Source organism: Coenobita brevimanus, chromosome 68 (genome assembly GCF_032717465.1).
Source record: "Coenobita brevimanus isolate Jiangsu-jjx chromosome 68, ASM3271746v2, whole genome shotgun sequence".
In the NCBI taxonomy this organism is placed as follows: domain Eukaryota; kingdom Metazoa; phylum Arthropoda; class Malacostraca; order Decapoda; family Coenobitidae; genus Coenobita; species Coenobita brevimanus.
Window position 1 is genome coordinate 22,373,343 of NC_137021.1, and position 23,340 is coordinate 22,396,682.

The window sequence follows — 23,340 nt, forward strand, 5'->3', positions numbered from 1 at the left end:
GTCATTTCCTAACAACACCTCTCACAGTTATTTCTTAGTGTTATCTCCCAGCAACACCTCTCACTGTTATTTCCCATCGTTATACCTCAGCCACAGCTTTTACTGTTATTTCTCTGTCATTTCTCAGCAACTCATCTCACTGTTATTTCCCACTGTTGTCCCTCAGCCACACCTCTTACTGTTATATCCCTGGGTTGTTCTCATGTCTCATCTCTAGCTGTAAGTTCCCCGTGTTCTTGTCCAGCAATATCACTCTACATCTTTTGTTGTCTCCCAGCAGCGCCATCATTCAGCATCATTACTCGGAGCCATATCTGAAGATTCACTAGAAAGCTGGTCTGATCATGAGTGTGGTGTTCATAAGCGAGTAGTGGTAGCCATGCCAGGGTTTCCAGTTGATGCCCTCAGCGTACGCCTCGTGGTGGCCCTCGTGCTGATATCCATTAAGGTTGGAGAGGTGGCAGGCTCCATACCACCATCCACCGCGGAAACTGTTGCAGGAGAGCAGATTTAGCGTTGTTCTTAATTATATATAATTATTCATTTTTATTATTTATTATTATTCTATTCATCATCATTATCATTATTATTATTATTATTATTATTATTATTATTATTATTATTGCTGTTGTTGTTGTTGTTGTTACTGTTATATTCGTCATCATCATTATTACAACACCCTAACTTCGGACACTTTTTATGTGTTTTACTGAATAACTCTGTGTAAAATGGTGCAATTTTATCCCTGTTGGCGTCATGTGGTAGCCAGGATCAGTACCTACTGAATCCATATAATAAAAAAATTAGCCACGCTAAACTCGTGTGTGTGTGTTTTTTTTTTTTTTCAAGTGTCCGAAGTTAGGAACAAATTTTCTAACTTCGGACAGCTCTTCCAAACTTCGGACATCCAGGTATTTGCCCTATAAACATGAAAATGGTTAATAGCACCTGTCTCTGGACACAGTGGCCAAACTTCGGACACTTTAGAAGTTTTTTAAAAGTGTCATTAAAAATATTGGGCACTCGTGGCCCAAGTTATACATATATAAAGAGAAATATCCAAAAATATCTTCTTTCTTGAGCTCGTAATTTGTGATCACATTAAGATGCATCATATCACATTGTAGTGAGGTATTCTGGCCATAAATATAACTAAGAACTCTTCAGAAACTTTTTCAGACGAAAAAATTATATAAAAATGCATTGTCTATATTCCAAACTTTAAGAGGAACTGATCTCTTTTTCCTAGACAAAACTTCACTTAATTATCAAGTAGCTACCTCACTGACTCAACAAATGCATACTGAAATAACATAATATAATGTTAAACACTTCTTACTGGTTCTAATGACACCCATACACCCACTAACACGCACACAAATCAACAGACACACACACACACAGGCATTTGTTATGAAGGCACCATTTAATGTATTAAAGAGCTACACACTTTGGTCTTACACACACACACACACACACACACACACACACACACACACACACACACACACACACACACACACACACACACACACACACACACACACACACACACACACACACACACACACACACACACACACACACACACACACACACACACACACCTATAGTCTGTATTTTTCCAGTAATTTGTCTGTCCGAATTTAGGATTTTTTTCCGAAAAATACAGAGATATTCATTAAAACAGTCATAGCAAGATTATGCATGTATATATCTTAAAATAGTTTACTGCCCAGTACTTACAACACTTTTCCAGATATAATCGTACTAATCACGTTTATACAATTGAAACTCTTTGTTCTGTGTGCACAAAGTTTTGCAGGGTTAATAAAATGTCGATTTTTTTTCCCATTTGATTCATAAATTCTATTTTTCACCCACACATATTCAAGCTAGGTTAGTAGGACTTATACATAATAATCTTTAAAGATTACCCTACCTACCCATATCATTATTTTTTTGCAAATATCGCACTGTCTTCCGATAAACTTCAATTATTACATTTTTTCGCAAATGTCCGAAGTTTGGGAGCTATTCGAAGTTACGGTGTTTTTCGGTATTATTTTTCATTCTCCCATCATCCAGTCTTTTTTTTTCTTTTTGTCACATCAAGAACGTCGGGATTCAAACCTAAGTCACTCATTCCTGATATTTAAGGCAAGGATGGCCATTCTCATTGTCCCCGAGTGTGAGCAATAAAATTCAACCTTTTCTCGGATATAAACCCTTACAGACTCATTCATACTGGAGGGCCTTATCCCACTTAACCACCAAGCGTCATTTGGTTACATGATTACCATCGAAGGTAGCAAATTTCTTCATGATTTACAAGGAATCATTCGCCTGATTACTCATTGTAAAGTCACCCTAGGACAGCAGTAAAGAGAGAGTCAGCAGATAATGGGCGCCCCAACTATTCATTATGAAGTATTTTTACTGCAGCGAAAGATAATTAATGTTGTTGTTGCTCGTACTCTGTTAAGTATTAACAGAAAGATTATTTCTTACCCTTGTCAGTAGTATGCATTATTCATTAAACTTATCTCAAGATATGTCAATATAACTCAGGAGGAAAGTGCAAGAACTAAACACTGCAAAAAAATTCTTCCTTCCCTGAAATACGAACGAACTGCAACAGGTTGGTATGGTTATTAGACTGCTGTCTAGTCCTAAAATAATGCAGAAGGGAAGGTCTTCGTCTTAAAAAAAAAAAAAAAAAAAAAAATATATAGGAGAAACCTCGGGCCAGGACTGACAAACAGGTGACGACCAAGGGCCGAACAAAGGACATGGTATATATGGATTGCAACATGGAATGTAAGGGGTGAAAATTATGAATTGAAAGAGAGAGAGATTGTGCAGGTGCTTGAGGGTGCAAAAGTGGACATATGTGGATTGACTGATACACAATGGTGAGGAGAGAGCGTGAGAGAGTGGGAGTATGGATGGAGTATATGTGTGGGAGTAGGTGAGAATGAGAGGGCAAAAGAAGGAGTATGTATTGTTGTGTGCAAGAGATGGAAGGAGAATATAAGAGAGTAAGGAGCAGTTGGTTCACGGATCGTGTGGGTAAGATTGAAAGTAGGATTGCAAACGTGGGCATTATTGTGTGTATGCGCCAACACAAGATCGGGCAAGCAGTAAAAGAAGTGATCTGGGCAAACATGAAAGTTTCAAAGGAATGAGGGAGTGTTTCTGATTGGAGATATGAATTGAAAAGTAAGGAATGTGAAGGGCATGAGAATGGCAGTGATCCAGTGGACATTTGTGCGAGGGGAGGGGGGTTGGTGATAGCCAATACCCTCTTTAGAAACAAAATGATCCACAGGTGTACGTGGCGAGTGATGAGAAGGGTGGGTGGTGAACTGAATGAACGGAAGGCAGTGACTGATTTATGTGTGTTTGGATAACGGAATGTGAAGGTATGTAATGGAAGCAAGAGCATATAGACGTTGGGGGAGTCGACTTTCTGAGCACCACATGCTGGTGGTGAAAGTCACGGTTCAAGTGCATTGAAGGAATAGGAGTGAAGGACAGGAGGAAGTGCAATGGAGGAACAGAAGTGGAGGACAGGAGGAAGTAGTTCATACATGGAGGGTAGAAACATTGCAGGAGGATGGAAAAAAGGCAGAATATAAGACAGAAGTGGAGGAGCAATTGGATAAATATGACATGGAGCAGATGGGGGTGGTGGAAGATGCGTGCAAGATTTTCATAGAAGAGATTTGTGCAGCATGTGACGTGCTGTGTGGTGTGAAAAGAAGACAAAAGAGGGTCTAAGGAATAGCATGGTGGAATGAAGAGGAGAGGAACACTGTGGCTCAAAACAAGGAAGCATATAGTGTGCGGATGGGAATCAGAGATTGAGGAAGTTGAGAGATGGAAGTGAGACATATGTAGAGAGGAAAAAGGAGGTGAAAAGATTTGTGAGAGACTAAGAAGAAGGTGGATAAGGAATTTTGAAGTATTATGAGTGTAAAGTGTGGAGGGAATGTAAGAAAATGTTCTTGAAAGAGGGAAAGAAAGTTAGACAGGGTAATAAAGAGGTTAGTAGGGTAGTGGAAGATGAAAGTGGTAGATTGCTAGTGAAGAAGGGAGAAAAAGTGAGCAAATGGAGAGAACACTTTAAAGAACTTTTAAACACAGAGAATGAAAGTAATGCGAGTGTAAGTGGCTGGGGAATAGCTGGGAGGAGAAGGAAGGTGAGAAGGGAAGAAGAGATCAGTAGGATGGAAGTAATGGAAGCAATGAAGAAAGTCAAAATGGGGAAAGCCCAAGGAATTGATGGAGTGTGTGATGAAATGCTGAAGCATTGAGGGAGAGATAGAAGTAGTATGGATATGGAAGATGTGCAGATTGACCTGGGAGGAAGATAGGGTCTCGGAAGATTGGAAGTCAGGTATACTTATCCCCCTGTACAAAAGGAGAAGGGGAAAAAGAAGTGTGTGGTAATCATAGAGAAGTTTGTCTTCTGAGTGTAGAAAAGTATATGGTAGGACACTTATTGACAGAGTTAGGGAAATAACAGAGGAATTAGTTGGAGAAGAACAGGGAGGTTTTAGGACGGGAAGAGGTTGTGTAGATCAGATATCATCCTTAGGTCTTCAGTGGAATAGTTTCTAGAGAAGGGAAAGAAGTTGCATGCGGCATTCATGGATTTGGAGGAAGCATATGTCAGAATGGATAGACGAGGAATGTAGAAACTATCAAGAATATATGGAATAAATGGAAAGTTGTTGACTATCGTGAAGAGTATGAATGAGTGTGCCAAGGCTACAGTGCGTGTGGATAGTGAAGTAAGTGAATTTTTCTGTCTGAATGTTGGATTGAAACGGGGATGTGTTATGTCTTCATGGTTGTTCAGTCTGTATATGGATGTGGTTATAAAAGAGATACAAGGTGAGGCAGTGGATGTTGGACCGGCTCTAATGAGAAAGGGCAGCGTTTGAAAACTTGCTGTACTAGGGTTTGCGGATGATACTGTGTTGTTAAGTGATGACAAAGGGGAACTTGAATGATTTTGGAAGAGTGCGTAAGGAACGGAATCTAAAAGTGATTGATGGGAAGAGTAAAGTTATGGTCTTCGAAAGAAATGAAATCATTGAATATACAGTAAGGCTGGATGGTGAGGAAATGGAAAATGTGACTATTTAAGTACTTGCATAGTGTGAAGACTGAGGATGGAAGTTCGGCGGATGAAATGCTTGAAAGGGTAGAGCAAGGAAGAAAGTTTGCTGGTTCTTTGAAAGCAGTGATATTAAATAGGGAAATGAGCATGGAAGTAAAAAAAAAGTCGCCGCATGAAAGTATTGTGATACCAACTCTAACGTATGGAAGTGAAGCATGGACATTATTGGAAAAATACAAATCAAGAGTGAGAGCAGTGGAATTAAATTATCTGAGGTAAGCATGTGGAGTTAAATGGAGAGACAGACTGACAAATGAGGAAGTGAAAGAGCACTGTGGTGTAGATATGGTTGTGATAGAAAGCATTAGGAGAAATACACTGAGGCGGTTTGGCCGTGTGGAGAGGATGGAGAGTGAGAGACTAACGAGGAGTGTATGTGTGTGAGGCGAAGGTGGAAGAATGAAGGGGAGGCTGAGGATGAGATGGAGGGATGGGGTGGAAAGGTATATAGGAGAGGGGTGTGTAAGCTGGAAGGAGGGCAGTGAAATGGCTGGGGACATGGCGACATGGAGGTGATTTGCTTGTGGCCACTCGTTACGGGATTAAAGAGTCTGGCAAAGATAGATAAATAGGCGTTGTTTTCCAGATATGTAGATTATTTAATTTTGTAAATGTTCTTGCTCAGAAATTGCTTGGATGAGAGCTCGTTGTTGCACAATACTGCCATCCGGCTACTTTTTTTCTTCCATGCTCATCCAGCTACGTTTTTTCTTCCATGCTCACTTCCTTGTTCCTTATCACACCTTTCAGTGAACAGCAACTTTTCCTCCCTGCCCCACCTTATCATGTGCTTGATCATATGAACTTCCATCCTTATTCATCATACTAAATAAGCACTTGAAGTCAATTACATTCATCACTGCCTGTCCATCCAGCCTCATTATTCATTCAGTAACTTCATTTCTAACAAAGATCACACCAATAAACCTTACTCTTAACTACATTCACTTTTTAATTTCGTGTCTTACATACCCTCCAAAACTCATCTATCTGCACTTAGCAGTTCAATATCATCAGCAAACAGCAGTACAGGCAATCTACACACCCTAAGCATTCTCACAAAGGACTCTAACATTCATTGTCCTAACATTTTCTTTTATAACGCTCGCAATATATCTCCATATCTATCTATCTATCTATCTATCTATATCTATATCTATATGTCTATCTATCTATCTATATCTATCTATCTATCTATCTATATATCCTAGCATCGTCAACCACCTCAAGTCCACTGCTGAACAAGGGCCCCCTCCCCCCAGTTTTCTCCACGAAATCATTCACCTGGGCCAATCTATGCCAGGTTTTGCCTGCAAACTTCTCTGTCTCATCTCTCCACCTCCTATCTGGCCTTTTTTCCACTACTCTTTCGCTTTCTTGGAGTCCAGCCAGTCAGCATATTGCTCCATCAGTTATCCTCTATCCTTGTTGTGTGACCAGCTCATCTCCATTTCTGTTTTTTTTTTAATACTTCTATAGCGTCTTTTACTTCAGTCAGCACTCTCACCAATTTCCCAGCACTGACCTTTCCATTGCTGTTTGAGAATGGATTAGTTTGTTTTCCATCAATTTTTCTTTTTCCAAGTGTCACAACCATATGTCATAGTTGGAATTACACATTCCATACATATTTTTCATTTCATACATACAACCAAGCAACCTTTCATGATGTCTTTATGTTTACCAAAAGCTTTCCATCCAATTCTAAAGCATCTTATTTTTTCACTGTCGTAGTCTTTCGTTAGTTTTTGTGTTTGCCCCAAGTACAGTAATTATACTCCTCAACTTCTTCAAGAAGTTTTTGTTTACGTTGATAATGCTCTTTGATGTATTTAGATTGAACATTAGATTTGCTCTGATTCATCTTTATCCCCATTCTGAGACTTTCTCTACTTAGGTCACTTAACATTAGATACTTGCAATGTCTCTGCTGTTTCCAAGATTTAGACTATGTCACCTGCAAATCTTAAATGGTTTAAGTTTTCTGAATCAGTGGTAACTCCTTTGTTCTATCAGTCTAGTTTTCTAAAAATAGCTACCTTCTAGGCATGCTGTGAATAAACTGGTAAGCATGCATCGCTCAGGCAGTGTCGCCACCTGGCGGCGGGTGGAGGAAGGACTCAAACATATGGCTACCAAAAATCACCCGCGAAACTTGTAAAATGTGCAAATGACGGACCTCGGTAGAGGAAGGTCTCTCACATATGCCTGCCAAAAATCACCCACGAAACTTTAAAAATGTGCAAATGACGGCCCTCGCAATTGCAGAATGTACCAGTACGTCAAAGGGTCTCTGCATGAAAAAAAAGTTGTGGTGTACCCCTACATTGACGGGATGCGACGGGTTAAAACACTCTACCTCCTCAAGCAACTCACCATTCAAAACTATATTCATCCTCCAGCAATCTACCAACCTTGTACACTGCACCACTTTACTCTTTTTCTTATTTACTCTCAATTCATTCTTTCAAACGCCCTTCCAATCTCCTCTACCAACTGTCTCAGTCTCTCATCTGAATCAACCACCAGTGCAGTATCATCCGCAAACAGCAGCTGATTCAGATATCATTCTCTATCATCAGCATTCACCAGACTCAACCTCCACCTAACACTCTCGCATTAATCTCCCTTACAACACCATCCATATAAATATTAAACAACCAAGGAGACATCACATATTTCTGCCGCAGCCTCACTCTCAGGGGAAACCAATCAATCGCAGTATTTCCCACTCTTACACACGCTGTACTATTTACTTAAAACTTTTCATTCATTTTAGCAACTTACCATCAAGTCCAGACAATCTTAAAACAGTCCACAAAGCCTCCCTATCAATTCTATCATACGCTTTCTCTAAATCCTTGAACGCCCAAAACTCATCCTTACCTTTTGCTAAATACTTTTCTCACACCTGTCTCACAGCAAACACCTGATTCACGCATCCTTTCCCTCTCCTAAAGCCACATAGCTCATCACCAGTCACTCCCTCTGTACCCTCTGTAACTGTGTTAATTAACACTCTACCATACACATTACCTATAACACTCAAAAGACTTATACCCCTAAAGCTTACCTCTTACCTTTATACAACAGAACCACACAAGCACTTGCCCAGTCAACTAGCACTCTACCTTTCACAAAACACACATTCAACAATCCTACTAACAAGTCAACAATAGTCGCTCCACCACCTTTCAGGCATTCCATAGCACACCCATCCATACCTGCAGCTTTCCCTGTTTTCATCTCCATTACCGCCTCCTGCACTTCGTCCATCGTGATCAAAGAATCATTCAACTCTTCCAACACAGTTATTCCTTGCACCCTTCCATCTGCCACAATCTCAGCCTCCCTTTCCTCCTCTACATTTAACAATCTTTCAAAATACTCCACCCATCTCTTTCTTACTGCATCCATCTCAATTAACATCCTTCCATCCTCTGCTTTTACCCACTCTTCCATCCCAGAATCTCCGTTTCTCACGCATTTCACCTCCTTCCAAAACATTTTCTCATTGTTGAGAAATCTCAGTCAACCACTTACCTCACCTCTCTTCTGCTGCCACTTTAGCATCACGCACAACCCTTCTCGCCCTATTTCTTTCCTTATACCTGTCATATGACACCTCATCCTTCCTCTGCAGCCACACTTCATATGCAAGTCTCTTCTCAGCCATAGCCATACTTACTTCCTCGCACCACCATTCACTTCCCTTCATACACCACCACCCACTTATCTCACACCACACACCTCTTCCACATGCCCCATCAAAGCACTCTTAAACAATTGCCATTCCTCCTCCAGACGGCCTTTCTCACTGCGTTCCACTCATCTTTCAATTTCTCTTGATACTCTATTATTTTCTCTCTTTTATCCAACTCACTTTTAAAACCTCCCTGCCACACCTAACTCTCCTAGGGCTTACAGATCTCTTATTTACTCTCAACTTTATCTCCACCTGGTATTGATCAGGCATACTACAACCCTCTCCTCTCAAAAACTATCACATCCAGCAATCCTCCTCTTACATTCCTGGGCACAACCACATAGTCCATCAATGCTGTATCAACAACCCTTCCACCCTCTTGTCTCACCCATGTATACTTATAAATATTTTTCTTCTCAGACAAGATATGTCCAATCACCATCTATCGCTCAACACACATCCCTATCATTCGTTCCCCATTTTCATTTCTTCCAGGCACACCATGCATACCAACTACACCTTCAACTGCTACATTTCCCACTCAGATTCAGATCTCCCATCATTACGACATTCACATTTGCTCCAAAACTCTGCAGACACTCATCAACATCATTCCAGAAAGACTCCCTCTCTTTTGCATTCATTTCGCTGCCGGCCCATATGCACTCACGTTCAAAATTTGCTTTCACCCACATCAGTCTCAATGACACCTCCATCAATTCAGTCACACACAGCTGCACTTCCATACCCACTAACAAGGCCACACCTTCTCTTGCCCTTCCTCTATCAACACCTGACAATCTTCCATTCGCACTTTCATACTTAGACTCACGTTTTCCTTTCATCTTTGTTTCACTCAAAGCTAACACATCCAACTTTCTTCGCACAAACATTCCCCCAGTTTCCTCCCTTTTAGCCTCCAATCGTGCTACATCCACGCACATTCCGAGACCCAACCTTCAGGGTACGGGGATAACTCAATCTCTCATCCCTTTCAGCTCCCTGTCACTTTGTAGGAAGTAAAAAAACAGAGGAGGGGGTCCTTAGTCCCCTCAACCGGCCTCTTTTAGTTGCCTTTTACGCACGCAGGGAATACGATGGCAGAATTCCTCCTAACACAACCTGGCAGCAGAGTAGAGTAGTAGTACCACCCCATAGTGCGGCCAGATTGTGTCCACGCCGCCACAGGGGGAACAGGGGATATACAGTAGCTGCACAATAATGAAAGGGATAGCAGACTGAAAATTGTTCAGGGCCGGTTTTCGTCCATAATATGAATGGATTCTAGTGTTCGTAGATTCTTTCCGGAATATGTGTCAATTATACAGAAAATCTTGGGATCAACAGAAGTCTTACAATGATATGAAAGATCCCTTGCCGCTGAGTGAGGAGGGTCGCTCAAGGGAGACGACCTGCTCGACTCACCTCTGTGCTCGTCAACCCTTAGCTTGAAAGCTCGTATTGTGCTTCAATATACCCTGTATGGCAACTAGGCTACTGATATAAGCGATTAACGAGCGGAGGGCAGTCGGTCGTCAGTCCTTCTAGTGAAAAAAATTACTGAACCTTAAATTCATTCTTATGAACAAATCTGAACTTTATTTGAGGACAGAAGATAGAAAATTTATATTTGAGTGCCCTATCTATCTTTTCTGACACAGCACCAAGAAAAGGTAGAGAAACATACATCTCCTCCATACTCACTGTATATACAGGTTGCTTTGGAGTGTAAAATTGGGCTAATATATATATATATATATATATATATATATATATATATATATATATATATATATATATATATATATATATATATATATATATATATATTAAACACAGCTATCAAAAAGAGCGGTACTGAAACCATTGTTAGCAAAAAATAACCCCAAAATGTAACCTCCTTATGGAATTGATTGTAGGTAGAAGTTAGGTTATAGGCGTTGTACAAAAGTGTTCTAGTCTCATTCACCTTAAAAATAAATGGACAATAACTAAAAAAAAAACTAGTACCCAAACCAGAGAAAGTAGGTTTACGATATACAGACATAACCAGAGAGGCATTTAACTTCTGTATTAATGAATCAAGAAAAGAGAGTTTACCGTTAACTTCAGATTCCACGGTAAATTTTATGTTCTGATGCTGTTTATTCAGGTAGTTCAGAAAGAGTGGCGCATGGCTTTCATCCTGAAATACAAGTAGGGTGTCATCAACATGTCTACGATAAAGGATGGATTTAAAGTATGTAGGCCAACTATCCTGCCATTTCTTCTCCCAAAAGCAGAGAAAAACATAAGCCATAGCCGGATCCAGAGGCGAGTCCATAGCCACACCGTCTATCTGTTTATACACCTCATTACTAATCAGAACAATGGCAGTTCTTAACCCAAGCAGAAATCAGGTACTTTAAGAATTTTTTACTCATACCCATGAATTTGTCCACATAATTGAAAACTAAATTTACACATAAATCTATCGTTTCATTGAGGGGAACATTAGTAAACAATGAGGTTACATCAAAACTACACATGTAGTTTGGTAGGTAGGTTGGTAGTTTGAATCCAGAGAGAAAATCAAAGAGTTCATATGAATTTTTAATCATAAATTCGTTGGTTTGCAAATCGGAAAGGATGGGAACTAAAAACTTTGGTAATATAAAGAAGGCAGTTTTAAATGCAGCCATGATTGGTGTAAGAGGGATGGATTGTTTGTGAACTTTAGGTAATCCATACAGAACAGTTGGTGATGAGCCACTAGGTTTCAAAGATTGTGAAGCTTCCTCTGGAATAGTTCATGTTGTAACCATAGATTTTATTAACCAGTTTACTTTATCCACTATTTTCATGTTCAGTTTTATTAAGTCGGAATGAATTACTTTAATGAACTTAGTGGAATTCTTCAAAATATCATGCATTTTTGCGATATAATAAACTTGACTGAGTAGCACAGCCCCTCTACTTTTATCTGGACGACAGACAACCAACTCCTCATTTGTACCCAAGTCTTTCAAAATATTAAAATCTTTTTTTGAAAAAATAGGTGAACATGTTTTGCAACTCTTAAACTCATAGTATTCTTTACATGCTATATTACGAACACATTGAAAACTGAATTCAGTGAGCTTATATCCTCTCTCTCTCTCTCCCTCTCTCTCTGTATATCACTATATATCTCTATCTCAAACTGTATATCTCTATTTCTCTCTATACATCTCTGTCTCTTTATATATCTCTACATATCTCCATCTCTATATATATCTCTATCTCAATATATCTATATATTCTCTCTTTCTGTATCTCTCTGTATATCTTTGTCTCTATATATCTCTATCTCTATATCTCTCTATATATCTGTCTTTATATATATAATTTCCTATTGTAAATATCTCTATATCTCTTTATATGTCTATCTCTATTTCTCTTTCTATCTCTATATCTATATCTCTCTATATCCCTATCTCTGTATCTTTACATCTCTCTGTTTCTTTCTACCTCTTGTAGATCTCTGTCTCTGTCTCTGTCTGTCTGTCTGTCTCTCTGTCTCTGTCTGTCTGTCTGTTTGTCTGTCTGTCTGTCTGTCTGTCTGTCTCTCTCTCTCTCTCTCTCTCTCTCTCTCTCTCTCTCACACTGTGGGGGGGGGGGGTCAGTTGGTTGGGTAAGTGGGTTACTGAGGTTGAGTTGGTGGGTGTGGTAGTTCGATGCATCGGCAGGGTACATGAACGGTGATAAAGGTGTGGGGGAAGGGGGGATGTTGGGTGTCGTGTGTGAAGCAACTTAGGGTGGGCTGTAGGGATAGATAGGTTAGTGAGTGGGTGCATTTGACGGGCTGGGTGGGAGAGTGGCTGAATATGTGGGACGTCGGGGAGGGGTCGGTAAGTTAGGTTTGCATGGGATGAGTTTGGTGGATGAGTCGGGTTCGAATGGGTGAATGGGATGGGGGAGTTAATGAGGTTAGGTAAAAAAGGTGGTTGGGCATGTGGATGGGCGGGTGGGTCGGTGGGAGGAGTAGCTGCATAGGATGCGTGGGTGAGCAGAGTGGGGTGGGTGGATAGGGTGTGTGAGTGTTGAGGGAGAGGTGATAGGGTTGTGTGGGTGGATGCGATGGATGGCCTTGTTGGGTGGGCAGGTAGGGTGGATTTCGTGGACGGGAAGGGTGGGTGGTAGAGGTCGGTGGGCAAGATATGTCGTCGGAATGTGTGGGCAGAGTAGGTCGCCAGGGTCAGTGGCCACGGTGGGTCGCCAGGGTGACTGAGACGATTGCGTGGCCGGGGCGCTCTGGGTGGGTGGTTGGGTTGGTGGCTTGGGTGGGTGGATGGGTTCAGGTGAATAGGCGAGTGTGTTGAGTGGCATTCTTAGACGAGCTTTGTGGGAGGCATTCTTGGGCTAGCAGGGTAGATGGCTGGAATCATCGCGCTGGGTGGGTCGCCCAGGCGGCTGGGCAGGGTAAGTGTCCGGAGTGACGTCGGTGGGTTGTGCTGGATTGCCTTAGTGAGTAGGACGATGAGTTGGTGGGTGGATATGTGCTCTTCAGATGACAACGCAGGAGAGGGAGTTACTATATGTGGCCATATACCTTGTTGCTGTTTCTTCGGTTTTAGTAAGTTGCTTAGAGCACGTTGGATAAATTTGGAAGACAACTCTATACGTTAAGGTTATTGCATTGAAATCTGCTAAAACTTCGATTAGTTAATTCTCATGGAACTGTACATGGATCTATGCATGAGATAATACACCTAATTGTAGGATTAATGAAAGTAACATTACCAGCAGCAAGACGTGATAGTGAGCGAAGTTTCATATCTCCGATCCATCCACCTAACATATCAGTGCTTTGATGGTGGTAAGGACAGGGAGTTGGGGGGGGGGTAGTGGCAGATTACCCTGTCCATCTATTAGTATTCATGACCGTCCATCGTAAGAAACTCAACGGATTCCATTACGACTAATTTTCCAGATATTTCTTTTCATGTAGACGCCGTTGATAGTCCTAAGCATAAATCACAGTTGTTTGATCTTCTGCAGACTTACGAAGATGTTGCCCTAGTTGGTGTACACCTACGAGCAAAAGTTCGCTGACAGTCCCTGCCAGGTTTGTTTCCAAACATAGCCCACAGAGGGCGCAGCGCTCGTTCACCAGAGTAAAGCAGAAGAGAGGAGACAGAGAAGGGGAGGGAAAGGGATGCAAGACGGGGGGGAGAGGGAGGCAACAAGACAGGGGAGGAAGAGAGCCTGTGGCGATGATAATTACACATATCGGGAGTTAATAATAATAATAATAATAATAATAATAATTATTATTATTATTATTATTTAAGAGTTAATAAGAAAAAAGGACGTAATACAGCTTTAGCCCTTAGAAAACATCTGACATTTTTTTTTTCTGACTATTATTCTAGATGATTTTTCTTGTGTGACAGAGGCAATAGTGATGTCCAAAGGCTAAAGGTTTAATGAAGTCTAGCAATCCATGAACGACGGTGTGAATTTGATCATGACGATCAAAGACGGCACACACACACACACAAAAAAAATCCTCATCGTCTATGGGTTAACCCATTAGCTCCCAGAGTTCCTGTGCGAGGGATGTTGCTGGAAGAGCACCAAGTGCACCGCCCTCCTCCTATTGGCTCAAAGTTGAGAAGCTCATAGGTCCCTCCTCTGAGGTTCCCTTCTTTATTAAATCTTGAAAATGCCTAGTCTCGTCCTATATTGAGGACCCTGGGCGCAAAGGGGTTAACCCATAGACGAAATTAATTTAATCGTGTCAGGTAATGGGAAAGTAGACTGCGAGGTAGAAGGACGTAAACTCAGAGGCAAGGAGGGGAAGAGAGAGAGAGAGAGAGAGAGAGAGAGAGAGAGAAAGAATCAAGGAGTTAGCAAGTAAATCATGTAAATGGCAATGCCTAGTTCGGTGGTAAGTATCTGTGAATCATATAATTACATACTTCAGTAATGAATGAAGCTGATCAATATTGTTGCGGTACTAACTTTACAAGGTATTAAACATATTACTCCTTATTATTTTGATGACGAAAAGGCAGAGTCAGTGGTGCATTTTTACACTACTGACGTTACACACATGTATACCATCTCTATGCGACCCTTGGTGTTGTCATGTTGCGAAGTGATCAGCCAAGCCCCTTCAGCTAGAGCGGCAATTATACGTAATGTCTATCACCAATAACATTTTTCTGCCACCTTTCACTTTCCCATTTCAGAAGTATATAATTATATGATTCTCAAATACCTACAAACTAGCCATTGCCCTTTACATGTTTCATTTGCTAAGTTCTTGCCGCCATCCCTCTCTCTCTCTCTCTCTCTCTTTCGTGGGCAGCCACCTTGTCGTGGTGGGGGCTTGCGTGCCCCTGTGATCCCACAAGCCTGCCCACGAATGTAATGACATCTGGCAGGGTCTCCCATGTTGGTAGGGTTGTGGGTGAGGGGTCTGACTAAGTGCTGCCCAAAACGTAGGTTACCCATATTGCTCATTGGTGCTGCCCTCCAGTGGGGTCGCCTTGGTGCTGTCCTGAGTTGGTTGGTTGGGTGTCTGGGCTAGGGGGGGTGTTGGGGAAGGGTTTTTTTTTCACTGGTGGGAGCGAACTTTCGCATCACGGGGTGTCCATTTTGGGTCACCCTCTGGGGACGAGGTACCTTCCTCCCAGCAGGCCGCGCTCAGTCCCCTTACTCCCTGGTAGGTGGTTTGCCTTGGCTCCTGGTGCCATTTTATCTCTCACTAATGTACATATGCATACATTAAAACACTTCTTCAACCACTCGTGTGGTTGGTTATCAGCCACATGAGTCAGCATCACCTGGTCTCTCTCTGGTCGACGACCCTGTACCTTCTGGGTCATCTGCCAAAACTGAGAATCCAGATGTCTCTTCTATCGATCTGTTACCTGGTGTCTTTGAGAAATACCCTTATACAAAATACATAGTACTCAAAACGGCTGATGGTACTTCCTTCTGGAACCTGAACTGTTTTCAGATTCACAGTGCTCTAGTTACAGCATGTGGATTTACCCACAAAGGTCTTCTTGCAGGGCGATGATTCTCTGTTGCTAGAGGCCAGGAATGGAGAGGAGAGTTCATGCATCCATCTGTTACTATGGTTGCCAGTTATCCAGTATCTGCCTCTCGTCACTTGGTCCTAAATCAGTCCCGTGGGGTTGTGTATTCTCGTGACTTGATCTCTTATTCTGATTCTTCCCTCCTGGAGGGGCTGGCTCCTCAGGAAGTTGAAGTAGTACAGAGAATTATGAAGAAAGCTGATGGGGTTTTAACACCCACACCCACTCTTACCTTGATGTTTGATCACCTTACTTTGTTAGAGGTTGTAACTGCTGCATGTTGGAAACTTAAGGTTAAACCTTATGTTCCCCGACCTGGAAAGTGCTATTATTGCCAATGATATGGTCATGTTTGCCGTTCTTGCCAGCAGGAAGCGTCTGATCTTCCCAAGGTCTGTGGAAATTGTGGTGGTGTTTCCCATGGTATGGTTGAGGTGCCCCTGCCATCACACAATTCCCCATCAAATTCTCGGTGTTCTACTTCCTGGCCCTCTCGGCCGGGGGGTTCCACTGAGGGAGTGCAACCTGAAAACGGCTGTACTTCCTCTGGAGAGGCGCCTCCTGTCTCTGGGGGTGTCCCCTCCGGGGTGGTGTTTCCTGCATCTGCGAGTGCCTCCCCCATCCCGGATCCTTCAGTTCCTCCCATGGCAAACACCCGTGACAAAGCTAAGCCTTGCTTTGACACATCCAAAACTCTTGATGTCCCTCCTTTGCATGGTAAGCATCACCTTGGCTCCTCAGAGTGCTCAGAGATAGAAGCACTGCTACCAAAGATCTCTGTAGTGGAGCCCAGCACTTCTCCTACTCGGGATGCTCAGGGGTTCGGGCAAGTGCAGGCTGAGGATGGTGTTTCGCTGACAACCCAGCCACCATCAGACAGTGGTGGTACCCAGGTCGTTGATGTGCCCAATCAGCTGCATGAGGCCTTGCCCTCGCGGGATTCCAGTACTGTGGGATGCGCTACTGATTGTGCTCCTTCTCGTGGAGGCACTGCCTGCTCTATTCCGACTAGGGCAGCTTCTGGTCCCTCTGTCAAGCCATCTCTTGCTCCACCACAGAAGAAGACCATTGTCTGGCCCTCTTCTTCCTCCAGGTTATCTTCAGCCAGGCAGCACAGTGTCCACCATAATGGTGCTGGGCAGTCTTTTTCTAAGGGCAGTTCTAAGCAGAAATCTAAATCTGGTTGCTTTTCGGAGGCAAGGTTGTCTCACCTCTTACACTGATTCTTCCTTCGCTGTGGGTACTATGGCATTCTCAGCCACTATACTACAAGGGAAACACCAAGGGCTGCGTGGTAATTGGGAGGAGCTGCAGACCCTCCTGACTTACTCCCCTGTGTGTGTGTGTCTCCAAGAAACTCTTTTAGGGTTTGCCACTCCTCATGCACCACCTGGGTACAATGCTTTATACTCAGCACCAACCCAGGGTCCTGTTGGAGGTAGTGCTGTTTTGGTGTGAGCTGACATCGCTCATCGGCCTGTCCACCTCCAGTCTGACCTCCAGTGTCTTGCTGTTCAGTTGTACAGTGCTCGACAAAAGTATTCCGCGCCTATGTCAGGGCGTGCAATACTTTTGGTGAAAAAAGAATCACCCTTTTTTGGGAGAAAAAACTGAGCCAGAAATTTTGGCCGCTAACATGATGTCATGGCAGCCTGAGGCCTTACTGCACGCTGGTTGGCTGGACCCTCAGTTGCCTGCGGGCTGCATGAGAGAGAGGAACCTGGCAACTCCTCCCTCTCTTGTTGCACCATTTTTTACCTAGTGACCCACAGTGTTTTGGCTTTCGTTACTTTACTATGGCCCTTACCCGTGAATTGTTGAGTGAAATAATATCACAGATCATTGCTCTAAAGGAGGCAGGCCACCCCACGAAGGAAATTACTGATTTGGTTGGTGTGGCTTGGTCGACAGTGCAGAGGTGGTGTGCCTGTTACCAAGTGGAAAATAGTGGTGACGTTCCTACAAAGAAACCACGGTCTGGTAGCCCCAGGAAAATTTCCCCGAGGTCTGTTAATGTGCTAAAACATGCAGTGGAGTCTAATCCTTGTGTGAGTGCAAGGGAAATTAAGGAGAGCAACCCGGAAGTGTTTGGCTAATTTTCAGTGCACATGGTTTCTCGAAGAGTCTATGAACTTGGTTACACAAGCCACAGGCCTGTGAGAAAGCCTCTTCTTACACATAACCAGCAACTTCGTAAGCTTGCCTTTGCTAAGAAGTACCTTACCTGGGGTGTTGTGGTCTGATGAGGCAATGTTTACCGTTACCTGTATTGAGGAGCGCACGTGTACTGGCGCAGAGGTAGTGACCCGCTTGACCCCCGTTACGTGGAGAGCACAGTTAAAAACCCTGATTCACTAATGGTATGGGGTTGTTTCTCTGGGAAGGGTTTGGGGAAGCTTGTTGTGCTTCCCAAGAACTGCAGAGTGAATCAGGACGTTTACCTGGAGTTGCTTTGTGATCATTTACCTGAGTCCTTCGAGCTCACAGGTGCACAAGTGTTTCAGCAGGACGGTGCACTTGCTCATAAAGCCAAATCTGTCACCAACTGGCTTCGTGACTGTGAGGTCTCCTTCATGAAAGACTGGCCAGGCAATAGCCCAGACCTCAGTCCAATAGAAAACCTCTGGTACCTCATAAAGAAGAATCTCCAAGGGAAGGACATGAGCTCTCTGCCTAAGCTGGAAGCAGCCATTCATGAGTCCTGGGTGATATACCCAGCACCTGAGGAACCTCACCGTTTCACTTCCACGACATCTCAGGTCCGTGAAGAAGTGCAAAGGATACCCTACCAAGCATTAAAGGTAATTATAATGCATTATTCACATGTTTTTCCATAGTTGAAAGGTTTATTTCGTAGGAGGGATGCAGGGCGCACAATACTTTTGTCGAGCACTTTATGCCTGCCACTGGAATACAGTTTGTTCCATTTATTTACCATCCAACACAGCAGTCAGTAGGGAGGAACTTGAGAACCTTCTTGGTCAGTTACCTACACACTTTCTTCTTTGGGGGGACTTTAACCCGAGACGTCCCGTCAACGTATGGGTACGTTGCAATATTTTGTGTTTGCCAGTCCCGTCGACGTACTTGTACGTCGTGCAATTGCAAGGTCCCTAATTTGCACAATTTTCGCGCGTGATTTTTCGTATGTATACACAGGACACCGTCCTCTATTCCTCTACAAGATGCCAAGCGGGTACAATGCCTTACACCGCATAACCTCCCCCCCCCATAGTCTTGGCAATTCACCTGTTACCAGTGACCTGGTCAATAAAGACATTCAGGGCCAGAGTGATTCCTCAATCGATGACAATGTGGAGGACAAAGTTTACATAGCATTAGAGGAAGAAACAGTCAGAAATGATGATCAGGTAATGTGGCAAAAGAAGGTCAGGAATGGTGATGAGTTAGTGAGTGAAACAATGCTTATAATGCCTATATTACTGATTGAAAACCAATATACTCTCGTACTACATATAAATTCGTACTAATAAATAAATAAATACCGTTTATGAGTGGTGTGGAATAGTTATCTTCCCATAGAACTCGTTTTCTTTGCAGCCACCCTGATAGAAAACCCTGTAAGGTAAAGAGGTACTCCTACCTGTATCGAGTATTTTAAACCTCAGGTGAGCGATTTCTCTATGAATTTTCGATGTTTCTCACCAAAAGCGGAGGTTTTAGCCAAAAAAAATTTTTTCCAAAAATGCTCGGGTCTGAGGAGTGTTGGACGTGCGAAAGTGCTCGGGACATGACGGGCTAATGGTCACCACTCTTAGTGGGGTGACTGTCTTGTAACCAATGTGGAAGTTTGTTGGCATCCTTATTAGAGGATGAGGATCTTACCCTATTGAATACTGGTGCATTTACGCATTTTTACCCCCAAATGGGTTATTTACAGGAATTGACCTCTCTGTCTGCTCTCCTGACTGCCTCATAGACTTTGCCTGGGAGATTATGGAGGATCTCCATGGAGGTGATCATTTTCCCATCCTTCTTACTGCAGCAGTCTCTAGTCCCTGTTCCTGTCTACTGAGGTGGAGATTGGACAAGGCAGACTGGTCCCTTTTCTCTTCTCTGATTTCTGTTGATGTCTCAGTTGAAGACTTTCCGCATATTGATGAGACTGTTTAGTTCTTTACCTCCGTTCTGCATTCTGCTGCCATTCATGCTGTTCCTAAGACCTCCGGCATGGATCACTATTGACCTGTCCCATGGTGGAATAAGGATTGCAGTGTTGCTGTACGTAATAAGAAGTTAGCATTCTCCCGTTATTGTCGATGCAGGACAAAGCATTATCTTGTTGAGTTCAGAAGGGTGCGGCTAAGGCTCATCAGGTACACAAACAAGCTAGGAGGGACTCTTGGATGGCTTATGTGTCATCTGTAAACTTAAAGATGCCAGTTTCTCAGGTGTGGAAGAGGGTGCAAAAGATCTCAGAAAAATTCATTTAACGCAGGTTCCCCGTGTTGATGTCTAATGGTGAACCCGTTGGTGACCCTGCAGCCGTGGCCAATATTTTTGCGCCTGCCTTTGCAGTGGTCAGTCATAGAGATACTAGCTCACCGATTTTTGCCAGACAACTTGAGACAGAAGAGGCAAGGGTGCTGGACTTCCATTCAGGGAATATGGAGTCCTACAACCTCCCTCCCTCATATCGCAAACTCCAATCTGCTCTTTCCTTCTGTCATGACACCTCACCAGGGCCGGATGATATTCCCTATGTGATTCTTCGACACCTGGATGATGATGCACTGTCTTTTCTCCTCAGCCTTTTTAATAGAATCTGGAGGGAATCTTCTCTTCTCACCTCTTGGCATGAGGCTATTGTCCTGCCATTCCAATAGCTAGGGAAGGCAGGTTACAGTCCCCTGGAGTATCAGCCAATTGCCTTAACATCTTGCTTGTGCAAATTATTTGAGGAAATGGTCAACATGTGCTTAATGTATTTCCTAGAAAGGAATGAATGTCTCTGTCAGTGTCAGTCTGGTTTTCGAAAATGTTGCCCAACAACAGATGCACTTGTCTGTCTTGAGGCTGCAGCATGTGATGCCATTACTAGATAGCAGCATCTGGTGTGCATTTTCTTTGACCTAGAAAAGGCATATGATACTATGTGGTGATTTGGTATCTTCCAATAGCTCCATTCTTTTGGTTTACATGGCAGGCTACCCCTATTTATATTAAATTTTCTGCCTGACCGTTCATTCAGGGCTAGGGTTGGTGTCACCCTGTCTCCTTCGTACCCTCAGGAGGAAGGGGTGCCTCAAGGAAGTGTCCTCAGTGTGACCCTTTTTGCTTTAGTATTGGAGGGTATTGTCTCCTGTTCCAGAAGGGGTGTTGGCCTCACTGTTTGTCGATGATTTGGCTCTGTGCTATGCTGCTTCCCGAATGTCCATGGCTGAATGTCGCATACAGCTTGTTCTAGACAGGGTCTCTCGGTGGGCCACCGTGCATGGCTTCCATTTCTCGCCAACAAAGATGGTGGCCTTGCATTTCTGCCACTTGAGAGTTCACCCTAAACCAGACCTCCAGTTATGTGGCCACAGGGTGCGATATGTGGATGAGACAAGGTTTCTTGGACTTGTTTTTGACAGGAGACTGACGTGGGTACCTCATATCCGTTCATTTCGACTGTCATGCCACTGTGCCCAATCTCTCCTACAGATCCTATCTCACTTGTCTTAGGGCGCTGACAGAACCGTCCTGCTTCAACTTTACCGTGCTTTATTAAGGAGCAAATTGGACTATGGGAATGTGGTATACTCTTCTATTACTGAGGTATGGCTAATGCCACTAAATTCTGTCCATCAAGTTGGGATTTGTCTGTCAACTGGGGCTTTCTGCTCTTCTCCAGTTGAAAGTCTGTTGGTTCATGTGAACGAATCACCACTGGATCTACGCCAGCAGTCCTTCATGGTGCAGTATTGGTACCGCCTTCATTGTCTTCCAGCCTCAATGAGCTGTAAGGCTGTCTCTGAGGTCACTCTTCTCCCCTTTTATGACACCCACCCTCGCTATTCACACCCGTTTGGGTACAGAGCAAGGGCTGCCATGGGGGAGTTGGGTGCCCAGTCCTTCCCTTTTTGCCCTATGCATGTCCCCTGAGTGGCTCCCTGGCATGTGATCACTTCTAGGAGAGGAAGGCCTCTCTTTCCTCACAGGCAGCTTTGTCTTATTTTTTTAGAACACGCCTCTGCTCACAGTGACTCAGTTCCTGTATATACTGATGACTCTAAATCCCACGTGGGGACGGACTTTGGTGTCATTTTTCGTGATTTCAGCCATGGAGGGAGTCTCCCTCCTGCATCTGTTTTTATTGCTGAACTTACCTGCATTTTAGTCATGGTTGGATTGATGTTTAGTTCTCCTCTAGCTTCTTTTACAATTTTTAGTGACACAGCCAGTGTCCTACAAGCTTTGTCTTGTGGCTTCCCATCACATCCCCTAGTCCTGTCTGTCTTGGAGTGGCACTTCTTATTATGTAGGCGAGGATACTCTACAACTGTGTTGGATCCCTGCACATGTGGGGGTCGCGGGAAATGTGTGTGCCGACTCATTGGCTAGAGCTGCTGCCTCTCGCTCTTCCTCTCCTCATTACCGTGTCCCATCGGAGGATTTATGTGCAGCCACTGTGGAGGCTGTCCGTTTCTGCTGGCAGAGGAGGTGGGATGTAGCAGGGGTGCAGAAACTCCACAGCATTCGTCAGAACCTGGGCGATGGGGGGTATGTGGGACTGTCCCGACAGTGAGAAACAGCTTTGGCCTGTCTCTGGATTGGCCACGCTAGGCTGACTCATGGTTTTTTAATGGAGAGGGTGCCCCCTCCCTATTGTGATGACTGTCTGGTTCCTTTGACTGTGCAGCATCTCCTTGCCAAATGCCCCAGTCTTTGGGGACCTTTGTCGGCGGTACCTTTCCGGGTGCCGAGCCAGCAACGGATCGTACCTTCTCTCCTTGATGCTTTGGGAAGAGGCTTGTGCTGTGGGGGAGGCACTTTCTCCTCTGTGTTGAGTTCTGGCCTTCTCCACAAGCTGTATGGCTTTAGCGTATTTTAGTGTTGTAATGATAATGTTCTATTTTAACCTCTGTCTTTCCACCAAGTTTTTAGTTTTGGTTGTTTCTTTTATGCTGTTGGTTTGTTTTATACATTGGTTTTCTCTTTGCTTTTTATCGTTTTTTCTTATATATTTTGACTTTCTTTTAATGTTTGTGTTTGACGGCATATGACCTCTGCTATTGCACCGCCATGTCACATTTTCTTTCATTCCTTCATTCATTCATTCTCTCTCTCTCTCTCTCTCTCTCTTTTCCCCTCCTTGCCTCTGAGTTTACATCCTTCTACCTCACAGTCTAACTTTACATTACCTGACA

The 23,340-nt window shown here is 43.4% G+C and overlaps 1 protein-coding gene across 1 annotated transcript in view; it reads right to left on the reverse strand.

Annotated features, from left to right (window-relative positions):
- Positions 1–325: 325 nt before the first annotated feature.
- Positions 326–23,340, reverse strand: part of LOC145405862 (microfibril-associated glycoprotein 4-like) — a 136,379-nt gene continuing 113,364 nt past the window's right edge. Inside the window, exon 4 of the mRNA XM_080277118.1 lies at positions 326–491. Coding sequence (XP_080133244.1) covers positions 326–491 — 166 coding nt within the window. The remainder of the gene's footprint in view (positions 492–23,340) is intronic.